The sequence below is a fragment of the Choloepus didactylus genome, chromosome 18 (assembly GCF_015220235.1).
Source record: "Choloepus didactylus isolate mChoDid1 chromosome 18, mChoDid1.pri, whole genome shotgun sequence".
Lineage (NCBI taxonomy): Eukaryota > Metazoa > Chordata > Mammalia > Pilosa > Megalonychidae > Choloepus > Choloepus didactylus.
Genome location: NC_051324.1, coordinates 8675185 through 8698520, shown reverse-complemented (window position 1 = coordinate 8698520; position 23336 = coordinate 8675185). Strand labels below are relative to the sequence as shown.

At 42.6% G+C, this 23336-nt stretch overlaps 1 protein-coding gene across 1 annotated transcript in view; it reads left to right on the top strand.

The window, feature by feature from the left end:
- Positions 1 to 11314, top strand: part of GLP2R (glucagon like peptide 2 receptor) — a 64714-nt gene extending 53400 nt beyond the window's left edge. The window contains exons 12-14 of the mRNA XM_037809523.1: positions 2229 to 2367; positions 9395 to 9436; positions 10982 to 11314. Of these exons, the coding sequence (XP_037665451.1) occupies positions 2229 to 2367; positions 9395 to 9436; positions 10982 to 11314 (514 nt within the window). The remainder of the gene's footprint in view (positions 1 to 2228; positions 2368 to 9394; positions 9437 to 10981) is intronic.
- The last annotated feature ends 12022 nt before the right edge of the window (positions 11315 to 23336 follow it).

Below are 23336 nucleotides of genomic sequence, written 5' to 3'. Positions count from 1 at the left end.
TGGTGGTGTCTCCTGGTCTCTGCCTTCTCCTCTGGGTTCCGTTCCAGCTCCTTACTTCCTGTGGCTTTCCCTCTCTGTGTCTGAGTTTCATTCTGCTTATAAAGGACTCCACGAATAGGATTAAGACCCATAGTGATTGAGGTGAGTCACACCTTAACTGAAGTAGCCTCATCCAAAGGTCCTACAAGGATGGATTAAATTTAAGAACATGTTTTTCTGGGGTACATAGTTTCAAACCACTATACTATCTTGGCTACTTTTTTGTGCATCTAAAATTATTCCAAAATAAAAAGCTTATTAAATTTTTTTTTTAAATGTTGCTCTAGCATGGCCCCACGAACAAGTTGGTAGTAAGACAGAGGCCTGCAGGTGTGTTGGTCTAGATCTTTAAAACCCAGAGAAGCCAGAGCAAGGTTTGGAAATGCGAACACTTGCAAGGGCCAAGCAAGCCACCCAAGTCAGTAGCTCAGGATGGGTGGGACTGAAAACCACATGCTCCCCCTGATGGGACAGCCACCACCCAGCTATAGCTAAGGATTGCCAAGGAATTTGGGGCCATATTGCCAGATCTTATCATTTTTCCAAAGAAGCTAGAAATCTAGACATTTTTGCTTGAAACCTCCAAATTATGAAAAAATGGCTCCCCCAACCAAAATCGCTATATGGCATAAACAAAAACCATATATGCAAATCAGACACAATCCATGGTTGCCCCTTTGCAACCTCTGAACCAGAGAGTTTGAAAACTTCTCATGGAAATAAAAGACCCTTGAAATCTATTCCCCTTGGGAGCACCTTAAAGCTGTTTAGCTAAGTGGCTCCCACATGGGTTGGGGAGGGGGTGAGAGTTGACGTGCAGCTCAGCCCGGGAGAAACACATAACTAGGCTCTGCAGTTCTGTCTCCCCACTCCCAAGCCTTGTGGACGGTCAAGGCTCTGCTGCCCACAGCCCACAGCCCATGGGCCAGGGTGGGCTCCCCCCTTCCTGGTGAGAACTGTACCTCCTGCTGGATTTTGATCCTTTTAGGGCATAAAAAAATGCAGTTTTTTTTTTTTTCATTGATAACGTTGCATTGGAGTGACTCTTGCAGACACATGATTCTTAGAAAGCTGTTTCTCTCTTGGATAGAGTTAAAACTTCCAGAAGAAACTACCCACACACTACTCATGTCTACCTCTCCTCCAAGAGGTTTGGAGGGTAAATCTCCTCCTAGTCTAGCCCTTTAAGAAAAGTGACTTGGGCTAAAGTGTCATTACAATTAAGCTCTTTTTATCCAATGTGTACAAGACAGCAATTTTGTTTGTGCCCTGAATATGAGTCACCTTTGCTAGTGTAATTTTAAATCAAGAAGCAGCTTGATAGTAAAGAACAGTAGTTCTGAAACCTGGATGCTTTCAGAACGCTGAAATATGCAGATTCCCAGGACCCAACCTCCAGAGATTTTGATTCAAGGAGTGGACACTGGGACTCAGGAATCTATCTATATATTTTTAAAGTTCTGGAAGGAATTCTAATAGTCGGCTTCATTTGGGAACCTCTGGTTTGGAATATTTGGGCTCCAGCTGTGCACTTTGGCCATGTGGTGGTACAAAGGAATGTTTGTCTCTGTCTCCAACAAGGGACCTCCACTCCACACTTTTTGCAAGGAAGATCAGTATTTCATTTCCTGCAGCCCTCGCTGTCACCAGGGTTGAGGGGCAGTGTGGGAGTTGAGGACAAAGCCCTGCCTGGAGTGTGCAAGGGCCCAAGTGTAAAGTCAGAAGCTGTGTTTCCAGCCTGGGGTTTGCCTCTAAATGACCAGGAGACCCTGGGCAAGTCAGGCTCAGCAAAGCACTGACTTAAAAACCCTGAATAGAGAAAGAGATAAAGGCACCTGCTGGTCAGACAATACGACATTTTTCAAACGCCATAGGGGTGGAGTGTTATGGAGAGTCAGCCACTTGCGTGGAAATTTGTCCATTAGGGAAACATTAAGGGTATAGGTGTATCATAATAGAGATGGGGACATATTCACCCATTCAATTAGTGTTCCCTGAGCATCTACCATGAGTTAGGTATAAGGATGCAACAGTGAAAGACCACACCGGCCCGTAGTCATTAGATGTGTAGTTAAGGAGACAAACGAGAAAATCAACCATGCAGCAGTAAAATAAGAGCTACAGCAAATGCATGAAGTGTTCCTCGTCACAGTGTGGCCCGCATAATAGTTGTTTGTTGTCCTTTACAGACTGGCAAAGTCGACGCTGGTTCTCATTCCTTTGCTGGGTGTTCACGAGATCCTCTTCCTCTTCATCACTGATGAACAAGTTCAAGGATTCCCAAAGCTCGTGCGACTCTTCATTCAGCTGACCCTGAGCTCTTTCCATGTAAGTAGGGGTCTGAGTCACGGAACCTTGGTTTTGGAGGAAACAAATTGCATGCGGCTCAAACTGCTTAGGAGTTGAGAAAGCCCAGGGATGAAAATAGGGTTCTAGCATTGGGGGGCTTTCTCAGTGAGGGTCTGGCAGAAGAGGGGCACGTGTTGCCTTGACAGCACCCATGTGACTCAGTGGCTAAGAACGGAAAGGCAGATCATGGGGTGACTCATGATCATATTAACTGGGAATGTCAACACAAAGCCTCTCATTAAGTGCCTATTTTTGCTGGATTCTCTGCAGAACATTGTGCAAAATTAACATTGTCTGCACTTCAGGTGACATGTATTCAGAATATCAGACAACTTGCTTACGGATCAGTGAGTCCACACCGGGGGCCCCTGAACCATGGCAGATATGGGCGGGGGCCGGCTATGGGTTACGTTACCTCGGTATTTTGGTTATCTATTGCTGTGTAACAAATGACCCCCAAAATTAGTAGCTTAAAATAATAACCATTTTTATTATTTCTCGTGGTTCTGTGTAGGACATAGGAATTTGGGTAGGATACAGTAGGAATGTCTTATCTCTGCTCCATGTCATGTTGGGGCTGGGATTTCCAGGATGTCTGGTGCCTTAGCTAGGGTGGCTTGATGGTTCGATGGCTGGGACTGCCTGGAGTGGCTCTGTGTAGGTCAGATTTCTGGTCTCGTTTCTCACCGCTGACTATGTTCCTCAGTTCCATCCAGTCTTAGGGACTCTCACGTGCCACATGGTCTCTCCATGTGGTCCCTCCAATAGGGTTAGTGAATGTCTTACATGGCAGTTCAGGACTTCCAAGAGCACAGAAGCAGAAGGTGCCACATCTTCTAAATGTCTAGACCTGGAACTGGCACAGTGACACTTTTGCTACATTCTTCTGTGAAAAGCAAGTCATGGGCCCAAACCAGATTGAAGGGGAGGGGGCTACACGGAGCGTTAATCCTGGCAGATGTGGCTCATTGAGGGCCAGTAACATAGAAGACTGCAGCAGACAGCCTGGACACAGCAAACGCCCTGTACAGGAGTAATCTTGGAATTAATCATCTTCAAATGCCAGTGGCAGGGCTTTTGGAATGGAGGAGAGAGGAGCTTGGAAAATCCTCTCCCCTCAAAAGCAATGATAAAACTGGACAAAACCATCAATAAGAATGATTTCAGGACCCTAGAAATCAATGAAAGGCATTCAGAAAATTGAGAAGAATTTATTGATGGAAAAATTATTGAACTTGAGTAAGAACAGTGCAGGTTTCTTTATTTTTTTTCTTGGAGCTGCTCTTGTCCCCCAACCTGCTCTCCAATAGTGAGGAAGTTCTGGTGGAAAAACTAGCAGCTTTACTGCAGAAGGGGCTGACTTCATTTGAATCAAAGAGCAGAAAAAGCCCAAACCCCGGCATTGTCAGAAATGGTAGTGATCTTGGTGGCAAAGGAATGGAGAAGTTAGTCTGAAGATGTGCTCATAGTCATGGCAAGCAACAATTTGGCAGGCTCACCAGAAATTAATAGGGATAATTGAGGAATGAGATAGCCATCATGGGCCTTCTAAGCTCCCACATATCTCTCTGTGCACATGTGCAATGTTGCATGCATACTCAGGAAAGACGAGAGGATTTTCACACATCCCTGGTTGGACATGGGACCATGCACACACACAGAGGAAATGTGAGAGGGCGTAAACAATCTGAATTTTAAACGTGTTCCTCAAGCCACACACAGATCCATCGGCAGGGAGCCTGAATGACTCAAGGTGTTTGAGCACAACTTCTGACCATTTGTTGGCTGACCACTAAGCTATGCTACTCAAGGGAAGGAAATGAGCTTAAAAATAAAAATCAAAATTTAAAAAGTGAGCAGAGACATCAGTGGCTATGTACCAAAAAAGGAGACAGAATCCAGAGAACTGGTCCACACAAGTTGCTAAATAAACAGCAACAACAATCCACAGGGGTGGGGAGTGGGGAAATCAGAATCCAGAGTTGTTATACTGTATTATCTAAAACTTCCAGTTTTGAACAAAAATTTATAAAACATGGAAAGAAACAGAAAAGTGTGATCCATACTCAGGAAAAAGCAGTCAATACAAACTTTTTCTGGGGTGCTAGATGTTTGACTTAGGAGACAATGACTTCAAGAAGCTATTATAAATATATTCAAAGAATTAAAGGAAACTGTGTTTAAAGAATTAAAGGGACATATGATGACAATGATTCATCAATTAGAGAACTGCCATATAAAAATAGAAATTTTAAGGTAAGAACCAAATGGAAATTCTGGAGGTGAAAAGTACAACAACTGAAATGAAAATTTCTCTATAGAGGTTCAGTGTCAGATTTGAGATGGCAGAAGAAAGAACCAATGAAGCGGAAGAGAGTTCAATTAAGATATCCAGTCTGAGGAGCAGAAAGAAAAAAGGATGAAAAATGGATGGTTTCAGAGACCTGTGGAATGTCATCCCACACAAAATGGGAGTCCCAGGAGGAGAAGGGAAAAAGGAGCAGAGAAAATTACCTAAAGAAATAATGGTTGAAAACTTCCCACATTTGATGAAAGACCTTAATCTACACATTTAGGTATCTCAACAAACTCCAAGTAGGATAAAAGAAAGAGATCCACACCTAGAATCAATTTAGTATTAACCTGAAATAGATTGTGATGAATTAAAATGCATATTTTAATCCCTGGAACAAACACCAAGAAAACTTTAAAAATATATAGTTAAATCACCAGCAAAGGACCTAAAATGGTACACTAGAAAGTATCTATTTAGCACAAGACACTTCCAGTCTCACTGGATCCACATAATATCTCCTCTGTGAGGAAGGAATTATGCCCATTTTAAAGATGAGAGTACTGAGGCTCAGAAAAGAATTTGCACATGCTAATGAGTGGCAGAGATGAAAATTGCACCCACAGGTTAAGCCCCTGCTCTTAATCATGATGTCGTGGTGCCCCTCAGGTGTTCTTTGAGGATGAGAAGCAGGAGATGCCATGTTCCCTCTTTTAGAGTCTTAAATCCTATGCCTCCACGCAGGGTCAGGCTCTGAGATTCTGTGCACAGAGCAGAGAGAATGTGCCTGACCTCTGCACCCTCACCAGAGGCCAAGGAGATGGTCTGAGGCATGGGTCTGGGCAGTCGGTCAAGGTTTCTTTTTTTTTCCTTTTAGACCTGAATCGTGTGTGGCTCTGAACTGAGACAGAGGACCCTTTGATAACTTTCTTTTCATTATGAAAACATGTTTAATTTATTTCAGTCTTCTGTGGGATTTAAAGACTAAAGCTTAGTAATTTGGGTGTTTTATATTACTTGGCTTTAATCTTCTTTGAAAGATAATCCAAAATTAGAGAAAAACAAAAAAAAAACAAAAGCAAAAATCTGCAGCTGTCATGTCAGAAGTATTTGGTGGCCTTTTTTCCCCTGAGGGTACAGGCAGTCATGTGAGCCCTTAATCACCTGATCTTACATACCCATGGCCAGCTGAGGATCAGACCCTCAGGTGGAGCCATCTGGGACAGATGTCCAAGAGGGGCTAGAGGGTTCTCAAACTTAGTTGACCATGGAACCTTTTTCTGAGAGCGCTCTCTCTTAGAACTTTGCTTCTTAGCCAGCTTCTTGAATCACAGGTACAGCTTTCATATGGTTTCTGATGAATGATGGCACAGTCCTCACGTGGCTGGAATAATCCTGTGGGTGGGAGTGATGGCTGGGAGGTGAGAGGATGGGTATGTGCAGGTGTGTGGGTACCCAGCTTGAGCTAGAAACTCTCACAGATTGAGAAAACCAAACTGAGCCCCATTTGGTGGATTCATATCTTAGTGATTCCACTGTAAAGATCAGTAGAATCAGCATAGGGCCTGGCAGTTTCCTTTCCTTGCTGCTTTGGAGGGTCCTTCACTCTTCTGAGGGTGTTTGGCTGAGAGAGTCTCACCAGCCCCTTGCTATCGAGGGATATTTGGAGAGACTGCCAAGTGGTGGTGACACAGGAAGGCAGAGCCTTATGTTCTGTGGGAACTGCTTCCTTCACACTTGCTTTATCTGGAATGAGAGTTAACCAGACTCCAGGATGTTCTTAAAAACAGTCTAGCAAGGACCTGAGGAAGTGATGTGGAATGCTATTTTCAGACAGCTCGGTGAGAATTCTAGCACACTGAAAGCCAGAATTCCTGCCAACCACCCAGGGCAGCACTGACTTCCAATGAGATTAGGTGTGTGAAAGTTATTGACAGGAACTACCGTGTCCCCATTTAGAAGCTCCAGCCGTGGAACATCCAGGTATATAAGAGAAGAAAACTTCCATAGCACTGGGCAGAATCCAAGCATTTTATTGATGCCATGATAGCGTGGAGGTCTATGGCCTGGTTTCAGAATGAGCAGGCAGAACAAAGCTTATATATGAAAGAGCAGAAAGCCCTTCCCCCAGAGCAGTATTTAAGGATTCTTTCCAACTTCAGCTCCTTCCAACACCAGACCTCCCTTTCCAATGACAGAGGGTGAGGGAAATATTTTCAGGAGAGATGGTTAGGAGTCAGCCTACCACTGTACCTTCACCTTTAGTTGGAAGTGTGCCCTTTCCTTGTAAGTTCCTGGTGTTTTATGAGATCCTTCCTACAAATACTCAAGTAATTGGGTCCCGCAAACATGTCCAGCTCTGAAATTCAGACACAGCCCAAATTCCACAGACCCTCACATCAGTTAGGGGAAGCAGTGGCAAAGAAGTGGCTGTTTACCAAACCAGGAGGAGCAGGAGTCTGGGAAAACAATGGGGGAAGAAACAGTAATTGAAGCATCTTAGAGTCCAGGCTTCTGGCAATTAAGTAGAGAATCTGGAAAATTTTCCAGCTCCAGGAGATTATCCCTTTATGGAAACCTCCCTGACAAAAGTGCTCTGTAAACGAAAATACCTTATAAAGGCAGTCTATGGTTTTCATTGTAATCCTTAGGTCCACAGTTCTAAAGAACTGGGAAGAAAATAAGAATGGAAGGTCTATGTCATATTTTAGAAGTGGTCTGGCATTGTACAAGGCGAGACTCTTCTACCAATTCATTCATTCATTCACTCTCTCTTCCATTCAACAGATATTTGTTGAACTATTTTGTGCGAGGCGTAATTCTAGGTGCTGGGGATCTGGTTGGAGGTGGGTACAGAGAATAACAAATAATGTATTTCTGGTGCTGGGGAGAATATAAAATAGAGTAAGAACTCTGATAGTGACTTAAGTGGCTGCCAAAAATTGGATGGTCAGAGAAGACGTCTCTTTTAGGGGCTATTTATAGGCCTGTTACATAGGCCTGAATTTTGAGAAGCCAGTTATGCAGAGATTTGATGGAAGAGTGGTCCAGAAAACAGCAAGTGTGAAGGGACCTGATGAAGAAGTGAGTTGTGGTATCAGCCTCCTATATGGCCTCCTCCTGGATTCATGCTCTTGTGTAGTCTTCTCCCACACTAACTAGGGTTGACTTGTGTGACCATTAGGATATTGTGGAAATGATGAGACATGACTTCCGAGCTAGGGCATAAAAGGTGTTGCAGCTTCTTCCTTGCTCTCTTGGATCCCCCCGTCTGGGGGAAGCTGGCTGCCATGTCATGAGGACACCCAAGCAGCTCTGTGGAGAGGGACTGAGGCCTCCCACCAACAACCAGCACCAACTTGCAAGGCATGTGAAGGCACCATCTTGGAAGTGGAACCTCTGGCCCTGGTCAAGCCTTCAGAGGATGGCAGCCCTGCCAACATCTCGGCTAAAACTTCATGAGAGACCCTAAGTCAGAACACCCAGCCATGCTGCTGCCAGATTCTCAACATAGAAAGTGTGTGAGGTGATACATATTTATTGTTTTGATCCACTAGGTTTTGGGGTAATTTGTTATACATCAATAGCCATTGCTTGACATTTGGGAGGAAGCCAGAAGACCTGTGAGGCTAAAATATTGCGACTGAGGGGAAGCATGGTGCAAAGTGAAGTCAGAGAAGTAGACAGAACCTAAATCACATGGTACAAGGTGAAGTCAGAGAAGTAGACAGAGCCTAGATCACATGGTACAGGGTGAAGTCAGAGAAGTAGACAGAGCCTAATCACTTGGTACAAGGTAAAGTCAGAGAAGTAGACAGAGCCTAGATCACCTAGGGCCTTCTATTGTTAGTTTTCATTTTATTATGTGTGGTAGGAAACCACTGGAGTGAAATGATCTATCTTTTTAAAAGAAATATTCTGACTTAAGAGAAAAAAGTATTTTTATCCCACATAACTGAAAATTCCAGGATCAGGTATAGCTGGATCCAGGTAATCAAACAATATCTTCAGAAAGCAGTCTTTAACCATCTCCTACCTCTTCTGCTTCTCTCTCTGTTGGCTTCATCCTCAGAAGGCTCTTCCACATAACTGGGAATAAGCCTGTAAGTACCTCCAGACTTATGTTATCTACAAAGTTGGCAAACCCAAAGAAGAGAATGCAACCATCTCTTCTTTCACAGTGAAAAGACCTCTGGCTGGCCCTACTTGGGTTCTGAGCCCACTGGGACTGATAATTGTGGTGATGGCCATCCTAGAACATGGGGGAAACACATGGTTGACCGTTCGACCAGAAGACCAGAGAATAGGGAGGGTCAGTTTCCAACAGGAAAGGATGCAGGACAAACAAAAAATTAGCCAGTGCCCAGTAAGACCCAGTAGAAATGGGGTAGTGGCCTTGCACAGAGTCTGTGCACAGTATTTTCTGTAATAGAATGAATCCCACAGGGTCTTTGGGGTTTAACCGTCATTGGCCTATGAGCACCTAAGCAAACACCTGTGTGAATATGGGTGTGGGTGTCATTAAGAAGAGGAGACCCTGTGCAAGTCTGAGTGAAAGTAACCAGTATGAATGATTTCTGCTTAGCGTAGGCAACGCAGCTGCACACCTCTCCTGGGGGCTCCTGGGTCTGGGGCAGGCCTTTGGATTTTCCCAGTAGCTCTCAGACCCATCTTTCCCTGAACAGAATTTCATGCCGCCTCTTCTCGTTCCAGGGATTGCTCGTGGCCTTCCAGTATTGCTTTGCCAATGGAGAGGTGAGTTTTCTATGCTGCCATCCCAGCTTCGTGGGAGACTGGGGCTGGAATTCCACTGTTCTGGGGTGGGGGATTCCTTTTCATGTATTGGTGCTGTGGGGGAAGGTGCACCAGTTCTGAGAAATTTGAGTATGAGCACCCCATGGAGAGAACAGGAGGCAGCTTAGACGGTTGAGAAAAGGAGACAGGAAGCGTGTGAAGAAACCCAGATCCCCGCGCCAGCCCTGCTGGAGACAGGCTGGGGCTTGTGGAGCATGAACTCTGGAGTCCAAAAAGCTGCAATCAAGCCTTGGCTAACCCACTTAGGTGCTCTGTCGGTTAGTAGTGACTGCACCTCTTTGAACCTCGGTTTCCTCATCTGTGAAATGGGTATAAAAACTCTCCTTGCCTTATGATGAGGCTCTGGGCATGCTGAACACATAGTAAAGGCTCAGTATGTGGTAACTATGATTATTTGTATTCATAATATTATTGCATGGCCCCAATAGCTCTCTGCTCCTGTGGGAAGAGGCTTGAAAAGAGCAGGGGAAGTGGCTAGACCAGGTATTCTCATCAGTCTTTAGGAGCTGGCAGCTTTTCCAGCCCCGTTTCCTTCCCGTCTCCACCCCAGGTTTATGTATTGATTTCTATCTCCGCCCATTAGAATGTAAGCTTCTTGACTGCAAAACCATCATCCATCTTGCTCAGTGCTGCTACTTCCGTGTCTTCATATGGGGCTCTGTTTCACCAGGCAGGTCCCAGCAGAATCCTTTCCTGAGCACCAGATGTGGAGTCTGTCTCCTTACCCATTGTCCTGCTTACTGGCCTTGCAGTGTCACCATCTGATATACTCATGTGAATTTTTTTGCTTCTCTTTGTCTCCCCTAATTAGAAAGTACATTTCCTAAGGGAGGTGTTGCGGTTTGCTAGTGCTGCTGTTTTGCAAAACATAAAAAATAGATTGGCTTTTATTAAGGGGGTTTATTTGGTCACAAAGTTACAGTTGTAAGGCCATAAAGTGTCCCAGGTAAGGCATCAACAGTAGTGTACCTTCACTGGAGAAAGGTCATTGGCATCCAGAAAACCTCTGTTAACTGGGAAGGCAAGAGGCTGGCATCTGCTTGCTCCCAGGTTGCATTTCAAAATGACTTTCTCTCAGGACATTTCTTTCTAGGCATCTGGGGGTATTCTCTTAGTTCCCCCCAGGTAAACTCTGGAGTAGCAAAAGTCTACTTTCTATGGTCATCTTCCAAATGTATCTCTTGGCTGCAGCACTGAGCTCCTTCTGTCTGAGTTCTTATGGGACTCCGGTGATTTAATTAAGACCCACATTGAATGGGTGGGGTAACACCTCCATGGAAATAATCTAATCAAAGGTATTACGCACAGTTGGGTGGATCACATCTCCATGGAAATATCCAATCAAGAAGTCACACCCTAATCAAAAAGATTAATCAATCTGACCCCACAACATTGCATTAAAGAATATGGCTTTTTCTGGGGGACATAATACATACAAACCGGCACAGGTGGACACTCGAGAAATATGTCTTGTCTCCCCTGCAGGTGAAGGCTGAGCTACGGCGACACTGGCTCCGCTACTTGCTCGCCCACCGCTCCGGCTGCATAGCCTGGGTCCTGGAGAAGTTCAGGCTCCTGGGGAAGTATCCCAAGAAGCTCTCTGAGGAGGGAAGCTCCGGGACGCTGCAGAGGCTGCAGTCCTCGTCTGGCAGCGGGTCTCTCCCATACCTGTCCTCGCAGGGCCAGGGAGAGCTCGGTGCCCGGCCGTACCGAGGCCATGCAGCCTGGCCCAGGGGCAGCAGCCTGTCTGAGAGCAGTGAAGGTGACTTCACACTGGCGAACACCATGGAGGAGATTCTGGAGGAGAGTGAGATCTAGGGCAGGAGGCCCACCCCGTGCACAGGGACCCCAAAGTTTTAGGACAGGGAAAGCCAAGGAAGGAAGAGGCAAAGCAGGACAGATGTTGCCAAGCACAGAATCTTTACTCTTCCTATACCCCCATGCCCAGTTCAACACGGAGTCTATCTCTGGGTCCTTCATGCTGCATATGATAGAGGCTGTGTTAACACTCAAGGCTTCTACCTGCTCTCGCCCTCCTGGTAACTTCCTCTGCTGTGTTTTCCATAATGACTACCAGCCCTCGGTGCCTGGCCTTAAATTTAAGTGAATGGAGCCCCATTATAAAAGAGATGTGTCCTTTTATATAGAGTTCAACCAGGAACACAGTTTCCATCTGAGGTTGGGTTTGGGGTGTCTGCGAACTGCCTGGGAAGTTTGATAAGTGCTGAGCCTTTGGCTCATGCCACAGAGTCCAGGAGAGTGAGTCTGGGAGGATGGCCAGGAATCAGAATTGTTTGACAAGCACCCCAGGTACTTCAGATGCAAGTCCACACTTTGAAAATGTGGGCAGGAGCATGGTGGAGCTCAAAGCCTCTCTGACCTGCCATTGGCAGCATGAAGTGAGGGGTCCTGCAGTCGGCAGTTCAGGCTGCCTTCTTCTAATGATGTGCAGCCCCACACCCCCACTGAGCCTCACTCCTTTCCTTCTCTTCTGTCAAGCTTTCCTTCCTTCTCTTGGGCTTAATTCTTTGTCCATGGTAAGCGAAAGTTCTGTTTGATCTGAAACTTCCCCATCCCCCCTCTATGATTTGGCCCCAGCCCCTGGAGCCTCTCAATCTCCTCATTGTTCTTCTCCTCTTGTCCTGGCTCAGTATCTGCAAGCCCTACTGTTCCCTCAAGGCAAGGAATGCTCCTGCCATTTCTCGTTTGCTGCTGCTACCTTTATGGCCACACCTCCTGCTCTGGGATATCTATCCTCTGCTCTCCCTGATGTGAGTTCCTGCTGGTGAGAATTCCACTCCCCACCTGGGCATGGGTTCTGTGACCATGGTCGATCCTGGCCATCCCAAGGGTGGCATTGGGAGGGCAGGTCTCCACTCTGCTGTGGGGGGTTCTGGGTTGACCTTGACTGGAGGGTCTTTAGGGAGACTGAGAGGGCCTGGCCCTTAGCATCAAATTCAGTAACTGAAACCGTAAGGCAAAAGGCTGAAGGAAGATCAAGGGAGGAAACCCCAATGGAAACTGTTTTAATGCCTGGGAGTGTTGCTTTTATAGTGTGAAAATGTATGTGTACATGGGTGGGGTATGTTGCTGGGGGACTAAATGCTGCCTTATATTAGGGGTGATGTGGTACTTCTCAGGTAGGGTTGCCAGATTTAGCAAATAAATACATGACACCCAATGCTTTCTCAACTTCCAGGGAAGATGGCGATGTAGAGAGTTATAGAATACAGTCCTCCAAAAACAGCCAGTGGACAGGCAGAAACTGTCTTAAACAATGGTTCTGGGGCTCTGGAGGCCAGGGGAGATGGTACAGCATCCAGGAAACAGCAGGACAGGGAGATTGAGAAGCTGCAGTAAAAAAACTGTGAGTGAATTTCCTGGTGGCAACACCTGGTGCCTGTCCCTCACCCTTGAGGCAAGTAGCCTTGTTTTAGGTCTGGACTGTGGCTGGGTGCTGCAGGACAGAGGGGGATGTGTAGGACTTCCTTTCCAAGAACAGGGAGGGATGTGAACAAGGGCCAAGCATGGCTCCTGAATGAAGAAATTGGATCACTGAGTCCTGACTCTGAATTGAAGTTCTAGCCACCCTGGACAGAGCACCACACAGCCGTGTTTCAACACTGCCCCCAATAGGTATGGAGACTGTGGAGGTTGGAAAAAACAAAACAGAAAACACACACTCCCTTCATAAGGCTGCAGAGAACAGTTGGCTGAAGAGCACTATCTGATAATCAGATGCCTAGACATCAGCAAAAATTTAAGCCATCCTGAGAAACAAGAAGATATGGTCCAGTCATAGGAACAAATAAAAAAGTTGGAGGACACAGAATTTGGAACAACTATTCAAAGATGTTCAAACAAATCTTCTAAATCTATTCAAGGAGATGAAGGAAAATATGGCTAAAGACATAAAGGGTAGTAAGAAGACACTGGGTGAGCATAAAGATGAATTTGAAAACATGCAAAGAAAAAAAACTTACAAGAATGAAAGGCATAATAGAAGAGATTAAAGATACACTAGAGGTGTACAACAGCAGATTGAAGAGGCAAAAGAAAGGATCAGTGAACTAGAAGATAGGATATCTGAAATTGTACAGGCATAAGAACAGATAGAGAAAAGAAAGGAAAAAATGGAGCAGGGTCCCAGGGAATTAAATGACAGCACAAAATGCACAAATATACACATCATGGGTGTCCCAGAAGGAGAAGAGAATGGAAAAGGGGCAGAAAGAATATTTGAGGAACTAATGGCCAGCAATTTCCCAACCCTCATGAAAGACATAAATATACATGTCCAAGAAGCATAACATACTCCAAACAGAATAAATCCTAATAAACCTCCTCAAAGATACATACAAATCAGAATGTCAAATGCCAAAGAGAAAGAATACAAAAGCAGCAAAATAAAAGCAATCTATCACATACAAGGGATACTCAATAAGACTAAGCAGCAAAATAAAAGCAATCTATCACATACAAGGGATACTCAATAAGACTAAGTGCTGATTTCTCATCAGAAACGACAGAGGCAAGAAGGCGCTGGTATGACCCATTTAAGGTACTGAAAGAGAACAACTGCCAGCCAAGAATTCTTTATCTGGCAAAACTGTCCTTCAAAAATGAGTGAGAGATTAAACTGAAAGAGTTCATCAACAAGACACCTGCCCTAGAGAATACTAAAGGGAGTTCTGAAGGCTGAAAGGAAAAGACAGAAGAGAGAGGCTTGGAGGAATAGAAACGGAGAATATCAGTAAGGGTAACTAAAAGGGTAAAAAAGAGAGACAAAAATAAGCTATGACATATAAAAGCCAAAGGATAAAATGGTTGAAGTAAGTACTGCTTTTATTTTAATAACATTGAATGTTAATGGCCTAAACTTGCCAATCAAGAGACACAGATTGGAAGAATGGATTAAAAAATATGATCCATCTGTATGCTGTCTACAAGAGACTCACTTTAGACCCAAGGACACAAATAGGTTGAAAGTGAAAGGTTGGAAAAAGATGTTCCATGTGAACAGTAACCGAGAAAGAGCTGAGGTAGCTATACTAATATCAGACAAAATAGACTTTAAATGCAAAACTGTTATAAGAGACAAAGAAGGACACTATATATTAATAAAAGGGGCAACCCACGAAGAAGAAATAACAATCATAAATATTTATGCACCCAACCGTAGTGCCCTAAAATACATGAGGCAAACACTGGCAAAACTGGAGGGAGGAATAGACATCCCTACAATAATAGTGGGAGACTTCAATACACCACTCTCCTCAATAGATAGAACATCTAGACAGAAGATCAATAAGGAAACAGAGAATTTGAATAATTATGATAAAAAAACTAGACCTAACAGACATAAACAGAACATTGCACCCCAGAACAGCATGATATACATTCTTCTCAAGTGCTCATGGATCATTCTCTGATATAGACCCCATGTTGGATCACAAAAGAAGTCTCGATAAATTTAAAAAGACTGAAATTATACAAGGAACTTTCTCTGACCATATGGAATAAAGCTGGAAATCAACAACAGGCAGAGACGTAAGAAATTCACAAATATGTGGAGGTTAAACAACACTCAAACAATCAGTGGGTCAAAGAAGAACTTGCAAGAGAAATCAGGAAATGTCTTGAGATGAATGGAAATGAGAACACAATATATCAAAACTTATGGGACACCGTGAAGGCAGTTCTGAGAAGGAAATTTATAGCCCTAAATGCCCACATTAAAAAAGAAGAATGAGCTAAAATCCAAATCCTAACTGCACACCTGGAGGAGCTAGTAAAGAATAGCAAACTAATCCCAAAGCAAGCAGAAGGAAAGAAACAACAAAGATTAGAGCAGAAATAAATGAAATTGAGAATAAAAAACAATAGAATTAAACCAAAAGCTGATGCTTTGAAAAGATCAAACTGACAAACCTTTAGCTGGGATGACAAAGAAAAAAAGAGAAGGTGCAAATAAACAAAATGAGAAATGAGAGGAGGGACGCTACCACTGATGCCACAAAAATAAAAAGGATCATAAGGGGACACTGTGAGCAACTGTATGCCAACAAATTAGACAACCTAGATGAAATAGACAAATTCCTAGAAACACACACACAGCCTACACTGACCCTAGAAAAAATAGAAGACCTCAACAGACCAATTACAAGTAAAGAGATTAAATTGGTCATCAAAAACATCCCAACAAAGAGAAGCCCAGGACCAAATGGTTTCACAGATGAATTCTACCAGTCATTCCAAGAAGAATTAATACTAATCCTGCTCAAACTCTCAAAAAATTGAAGAGGAGGGAACAGTACCTAACTCATTTTATGAAGCTAACATCACTTTAATACCAAAGCCAGAAAATGATACTACAAGAAAAGAAAACTACAGACTAATCTCCCCTCAACAAAATACTTGCAAATTGAATCCAACAGCACATAAAAGAACTCTACACCATGGTCAAATGGATTTTATCCTAGGAATGCAAGGATGGTTCAACACAAGAAAAGCAATCAATGTAATATACCACATTAACAAATTGAAGGGGAAAAGCCACATGATCATCTAGATTGATGTGAGAAAAGGCATTTGATAAAATCCAGCATCCTCTCTTGATAAAAACACTTCAAAAGATAGGAATAGAAGGAAACTTCCTCAACATGATAAAGGGTGTTTTGGTTTGCAAACACTGTCCAAACGCAATATACCAGAAATGGGTTGGCGTTTACAATGGGGATTTATTAACTTACAATTTACAGTTCTTGGGCCATGAAAATGTTCAACTCGGCATCAACAGGATGATACCTGGACTCTAAAGACAGGCTGTGGCATCTGGATCTCCTCTGTCACACAGTCAGATGAAGACACATGGCAGCGTCTGCTTGTCCTTTTTTCCCAAGTGTTTTTGCTTCCAGCTTCTGGCTTCCTTCCTCTCTCAGCTTCTGTGGGTGTGTCCTTATCTCTTAGCCTCTCTGGGGGCTTCTCTGGGCTCTCTAGGCTTTTTCCATGAGTTTCTCTGAATTTCTTCTTAGCTTCTATAGGTGGAGACTTATAGAGGACTCCAGTAAGAGGATTAAGACCCACCTTGAATGAGGTGGGTCACATCTCAACTTAAATAACCTAATCAAAAGATCCCACCCACAGTAGGTCTGCACCCACAGGAATGGATTAAAAGAACATGGCCTTTTCTTGGGTACATAACAGCTTCAAACTACCACAAAGGGCATATATGAAAAACCCATAGCATTGCACTCAATAGTGAATGACTGAAAACTTTCCCATTAAGACCAAGAACAAGACAGGGATGCCCAATGTCACCACTCTTATTCAACATCACGCTAGAAGTCCTAGCTAGAGCAGTTAGGCAAGAAAAAGAAATAAAAGGCATCCAAATTGGAAAGGGAGAAGTAAAACTTTTCGCTATTTGCAGATGGCACAATCCTATACTTAGAAAGTCCTGAAGAATCTACAATAAAGCTACTAGAGCTAATAAATGATTTCAGCAAAGGGGTGAGATACAAGATCAACACACAAAAATCAATGTTTCTGTACACTAGTAAGGAGCAATCTGAGGAGGAAATCAAGGAAATCAAGAAAAAATGTATTTACAATAGCATCTAAAAGAATCAAATAATCTAGGAATAAATTTAACCAAGGATGTAAAGGATCTGTACACAGAAAACTACAAAACATTGCTAAAGGAAATCAAGGAAGACATAAATAAATGGAAGGACATTCCATGTTCATGGATTGGAAGACTAAAAATAGCGTTAAGACGTCAATTCTACCCAACTTGATTTACAGATTCAATGCAATCCCAATCAAAATTCCAGCAACCTACTTTGCAGAAATGAAAAAGTCAATTATCAAATTTATTCGGAAGGGCAAGGGGCCCCAAACAGCCAAAAAACCTCTTGAAAAAGAAGAAGTTGGGGGACTCACACTTCCTGACTTTAAAGAATATTACAAAGGTACAGAGGTCAAAACAGCATGGTACTGGCATAAAGATAGATATATTGACCAACAGAATAGAATTGAGAGTTCGGAAATAGACCCTCACATCCATGGCCAACTGATATTTGACAAGGCTGCCAAGTCCACTCAACTGGGGTAGAATAGTCTCTTCAACAAATGGTGCCAGGAGAACTGGATATCCATATGCAAAAGAATGAAAGAGGACCCATATCTCACACCTTATACAAAAATTAACTCAAAATGCATCAAAGACCTAAATGTAAGAGCCAGGACCATAAAACTCCTAGAAGAAGATGTAGGGAGCATCTTCAAGATCTTGTATTAGGCAATGGTTTCATAGACTTTACACCCAAAGCACAAACAGTAAAAGAAATAGATAAATGGGACCTCCTCAAAATTAAAAACTTCTGTACTTGAAAGGACTTTATCAAGAAAGTGAAAAGGCAGCCTACTCAACGGGAGAAAAGATTTGGAAATCACATATCCAATAAGGGCTTAATATCTACTATATATAAATAAATCCTACAACTCAAAAGTAAAAAGACAAATAATCCAATTTAAAAATGGGCAAAAGACTTGAACAGACATTTTTCCAAAGAGAAAATGCAAATGGCTAACAAGCACATGAAAAGATGCTCAACATCACTAGTTATTAGGGAAGTGCAAATCAAAACCACAATGAGATATCATTTCACACCTAGTAGAATGGCTAGTATTAAAAAAATAGAAAACTACAAGTGTTGGAGAGGATGTGGAGAAATAGGAACACACATTATTCACTGCTGGTGGGAATGTAAAGTGGTGCAGCCACTGTAGAGAACAGTTTGGTGGTTCCTCAGAAAGCTAAGTATAGACTTGCCATATGATCCAGCAATCCCATTACTAGGTATATACCCAGAAGAACTGAAAGCAGGGATGCAAACAGATATTTGAACACCAATGTTCATCGCAGCATTATGCACGATTTCCAAAAGATGGAAGCAACCCAAGTGTCCATCAACCGATGAATGGATAAACAAAATACATATGATGGAATATTATTCAATCATAAGAAGGAATGAAGTCCTGTTGCATGTGACATGGATGAATCTTATGAGGACACAATATTGAGAAAAATAAGCTAGACACAAGAGGACAAATACTCTATGATCTCACTGAAATGAACAAATTATAATAAGCATACTCATAGAATTAGAATCTAGAAAATAGGTTACCAGGAGATAGAATGAGGTAGAGAATGGGGAACTGACGCTTAATTTGTGCAGAATTTCTAATTAGGTTGATTGTTAATGTTTGAAAATGGACAGAGGTGATGGTAATACATTATTGTGAGTGTAATTGACAGTGCTGTATTGTGTGAATGTGGATGAAAGGGGAAGTTTTGGGTTGTGTATGTTATGAGAAGGAAGGCTAGAGGATAAAACAGTGAACCCTGTTGTGGACAATGATTGTGGTTAATAGTACAAATATAAGAATGTTCTTTCAGGACTATAACAAAAGTACATCACCATTACGAGTGTTAATAATAGGTATATGAGAAAAATACACCTAAAGCAAAATATGGACTATAGCTAACAGTAATATTTTAATATTTTTGCATCACTTGTAACAAAGATACCACACCAATGCTAAGTATCAGCAATAGGGTGGCTTATGAGAATGTTGTATTTTTTATTCTTAGAAAAATGTTACATGTAACAGAAACAACCAAATTCCTTATCAGTTACACTATTTTACTGTGAAAGTGCTTCTCTGAAATTGCATGCAGTTAGCTGCAGTTCAAAGCTTCATCTTCACCAAAACAAAACAAAACTTTTTGTCAGAAGTGAGGCAAGTATATAAATTATGTTCTACCTATCAATTAACATAACCCTGGTAAAAATGTAAAGAAGGGACAAGGTCAGGTGTTTTGATTGACAGGGCCCTTTTGGACATCATGAACTTTTTATAGCTACATACGTCTATGGGATTTAAAAGTGTCCTTGTTGTCATAAGTTTGTTTTCTGGATAGAGGCTTTTCCTTGTCACAAGGCTACTGCCTTCATAGTAGCTAAATATCTGTTAAACCTCCCAACCCAGGGAATTCCTGCTACTTCCACAAGTAATATGGCCAAATGCTCTGGAGTATATAAGCTTTGCTTAATAAAATTGATCTGCTGATAAGCCAAGCCTTTGATCTTAAAGCTTGCACCTATGAAACTTATTTCTATAATAATAACGCCAAGCCTAATTATAATTAATGCCTAAGAATCTCCCAGTGAAAACCTCCTTGTTGCTCAAGTGTGGCCTCTCTCTAAGCCAAACTCTGCAAATAAACTCACTACCTTCCCTCTCTAAGTGGGACATGGCTTCCAGGGATTATTACCAAGTATTAATCAGCAATGCATTCAGATCAAAAGGGGGAAATATTAAATAATACAGACTTTTTGTAGCTAAGAGATTTCAAAGAGAGTCGGGAGGTCATTCTGCAGGTTACTCTTAAGCAGGTGTCACCAGATTTTCACAAACTGCCACAGTGTGCAAAGCCTCATCAAAAGTGCTCCTGAGGGCCCTGGGGACATCCACACTCCACAGGCAAGCCATATGGGCATGTGAAATCAACACCTCCTCGGCAGGCTCTATCTGGGAATCCATGAAAAGCTATTTCTCCAATATAACCTAGTTATATTCACTTATAAATCCCCTAATCATGATTCTTCTACTTATTTTATTTGAAACCATCATTTTCAATTTACTTGTTAAGTTTATTTCTCAGAGACTTAAAGCCTCCAGGTTTTTCCTGTACCGGTTAAGCCCTGAGACCCTGCAGGGATGTGGTCACTTTCCACTCTCCAGTTCTTCAGGTCTGCCATGGACAACTAACAAAATGATGATGATGGATCACACCCAGCCTGAAAGCAAGGAGCATTTTCAACTGCAAGCAAAACAATTCCATTCCTCTACTCCATCATATCTACGTCCCTCCTCAGCCTGAAGCAGCCAGAGTGGTCATTGTCCCAAATCCCTCGAGATTGAGGAATGAACAAAAATAAGGGGGAATTGTAACTGCTGACAACAGCGGATTTATGATTATTGCAGTTATTGTCTTGTGTTAACTGAGTAATTTGTAACATTGCTATAAAAAAGGAGATAAAGGGACATGATGTATGCAAACTATTCTTAAAAGGTTCAAGGCAAAAATAATGTGTACATGTTAAACATTGGTGAATTTGGGTAATGGGCATAAAAGAGTTCTTTGTAATATCCTTGCAACTTCTCTGTAAATTGGAAGCTATTTCAAAATAAAACATTAAAAAAATAGTTTGAAAATTGAGGAGACCATTAAATGGCTAATACACTGCTAGACACTTCTAGGTCCTTCCCATGCATTTGGTTTCTGTAATATTCACAACTTCTATAATCATGTTATTGGTTGAGTTGTGTCCCCCCAAAATATATGTAGAAGTCCTACCCTCCAGTTCATCAGAATGTGACTTTATTTAGAAATAGGGTCGTTGTGGATGGAATTAATAAGTTTAGATGAGGTCATGCTGGAGTAGGCTAGACTCAACCCAATAGGACTCATGTCCTTATAAGAGAGGACACAGAAATGGGGACATACGGGGAGAAGGCCACGTGAAGACAGAGGCAGAGACGGTACTTATGCAGCTACAAGCTCTGGAGCCCCAAGGAGTGCTGCCCACCACCAGAAACCAGAAGAGGCAAAGAAAGATTCTTCCTCTGAAGCCACTGGAGCGTGAATGGTTTTGCCAATACCTTCGTTTTGGTTTTCTAGCCTCTGGAACAGAGAGAGAGAAAATCTGTTGCTTTTAGCCACCCAGTTTGTGCTAATTTGTTACAGCAGCCTAGGAAACTAACACACATAGCAACCCTACAAAGTAGGTACTATTTCTTTTCCCCATTTTATGAGAAAAAAATGGATATCAAAGATTAACTTGCCCAAGGACAGGCAGTGGCAAAGGAAATATTGGAATTAGAACCCAAACTTCAATCCCTGTACTACATTAATATCTAAGGGCACCCAACTATATAGGATAGAGATAGTAGACAGGTATTATGTCTAGTATAGTACAAGGAGCTAGTAGTAAAACTGATTAGTCTGATGCCATTTACATAAACAGAAACACAAGATGTGTGTGGCAGGTTGAATTATGTACCCCCCAAAAATACATGTTCTTAATCTGCAAAAAAAAAAAAAAAATAATAATACATGACACCCAATTAAATTTGAATTTCAATAGGAGATTTTAGGTTGTATATATGTTACCACAATAAACATTTTCAAAAGTTTTCTAAATTGAATTTCAGATAAACTGTAAGTAATCCTTTTGTATATGCACATCCCATGGAACATACTTTATCTGAAATTAAAATTTAATTAATTGTAGCTGGAAACTCTTTGCCCAAGGATACTTAGCAGCAGGGCCGGACGAGGGTGAGGCAAGTGGGGCACTTTTCTCCTGTGCAAAGTTTAAGGGCATGCCAAAAATCCCAGTTATCAAGACATGCTATTTTAATGCAATTGTTAAAAAAAAAAATCAACGACTGCAGTCCTTGAGCCAGTCACCTGTTTTTATAAATAAAGTTTTATGGGAACTGAGGCTGGGATTAGGGTAAGTAAGGCAGTTTCATGAAAGTGCAGGCTCAGATCATGACTTACTTACAATGTTGATATTTTGTTCATAATGGATTTTTTTGGCATTAATTTTGATTTTTAAAACTATTGCATTAAGAGAGAACGTATCTTGACTACTGAATTTCTGGGTGCTCCCTTAAATTTTGCATTTGGCTGATGCTCAGTCTCCTCACCCGCATCCACGCTTTGCAGGAGGGGAAACCGAAGCAAGCGCATTAGGCAATTATGTGTTGAAGCAAAAGTGTATTTTTTGGTGTCCAGATTTATCCATAGCTCGATCATTAAAGCATACGCCCTTCTAATATTTCCCTGTCCTGCAAATCTCCCTGCTTCTTCTCGTCAGCCTAAAAACTCATAGAAGGCTGGGACCATTTGAATTCCCAGCCTTTACCCAGCACAACGAAGCTTCAGAGCAAGTAGGTGCTCAAAGCATATTTGTCAGATGAGACGGGATGGACTTTGCTATCAAATGCTGCTGGGAGTTAAGTTATCCAGGACCCACGGGGAGAAGGGATTTTTCCAAAGCATCTGTGAACATGTCCTCCTTCCCTCGCTCCACAAATGGAGGGGCACACACGCACTGCTCGATTCTGTCCTGCTAATTATTAAAATAATGAGTTTATTTAATTTGGTTTGCACTTTGTCAATTCTCTTACATTTGTTTCTCATTGAAGCTGTACATCTCTCCTGCCCTTGGACGGTCCTGTTCCAGGTCTGGGGTGGGAGTTAGGGCTGTGGCATTTAGCCTGGGACCCAGGTAGCCCATTGTCTTAGGGGCAAAGGAGGAAGGGCCAGGAGCAGAGGTCAGGGGTCAAAAGGGAAGACGGCCCATGTCTTCCCTTTTCTAGACCACCCCCTCCTTCATTCAATTTGCTTGTTTTCTTGACGATCCAGGCTAGAGGTTCTCAGCTGTATCTACCCATCACACTCATCTGGGAAGCACCAACACACTCTCCGGGGAAGCTTTTTAAAAACCCAGATGACTGGGCCTGAGTCCAGCGATTCTGACTGTGCTGGTTGGGTGGTTTGGCCATTGATAATTTTATAAGTTCCTGAGTGATTTTAATACACGACCAAGATTGAGATCGCCAAACAGGGCAGAGCGGAAGGAGGTGAAGCAGCCCCTAGAAACTGACGATGCCTTGCTGAAGCCCAGATAACCACACCTTCCACCTGTGTAGCGTTCAGAGCTTAGGAACTCTTCTATAAGAACAGGCGCAACTGATT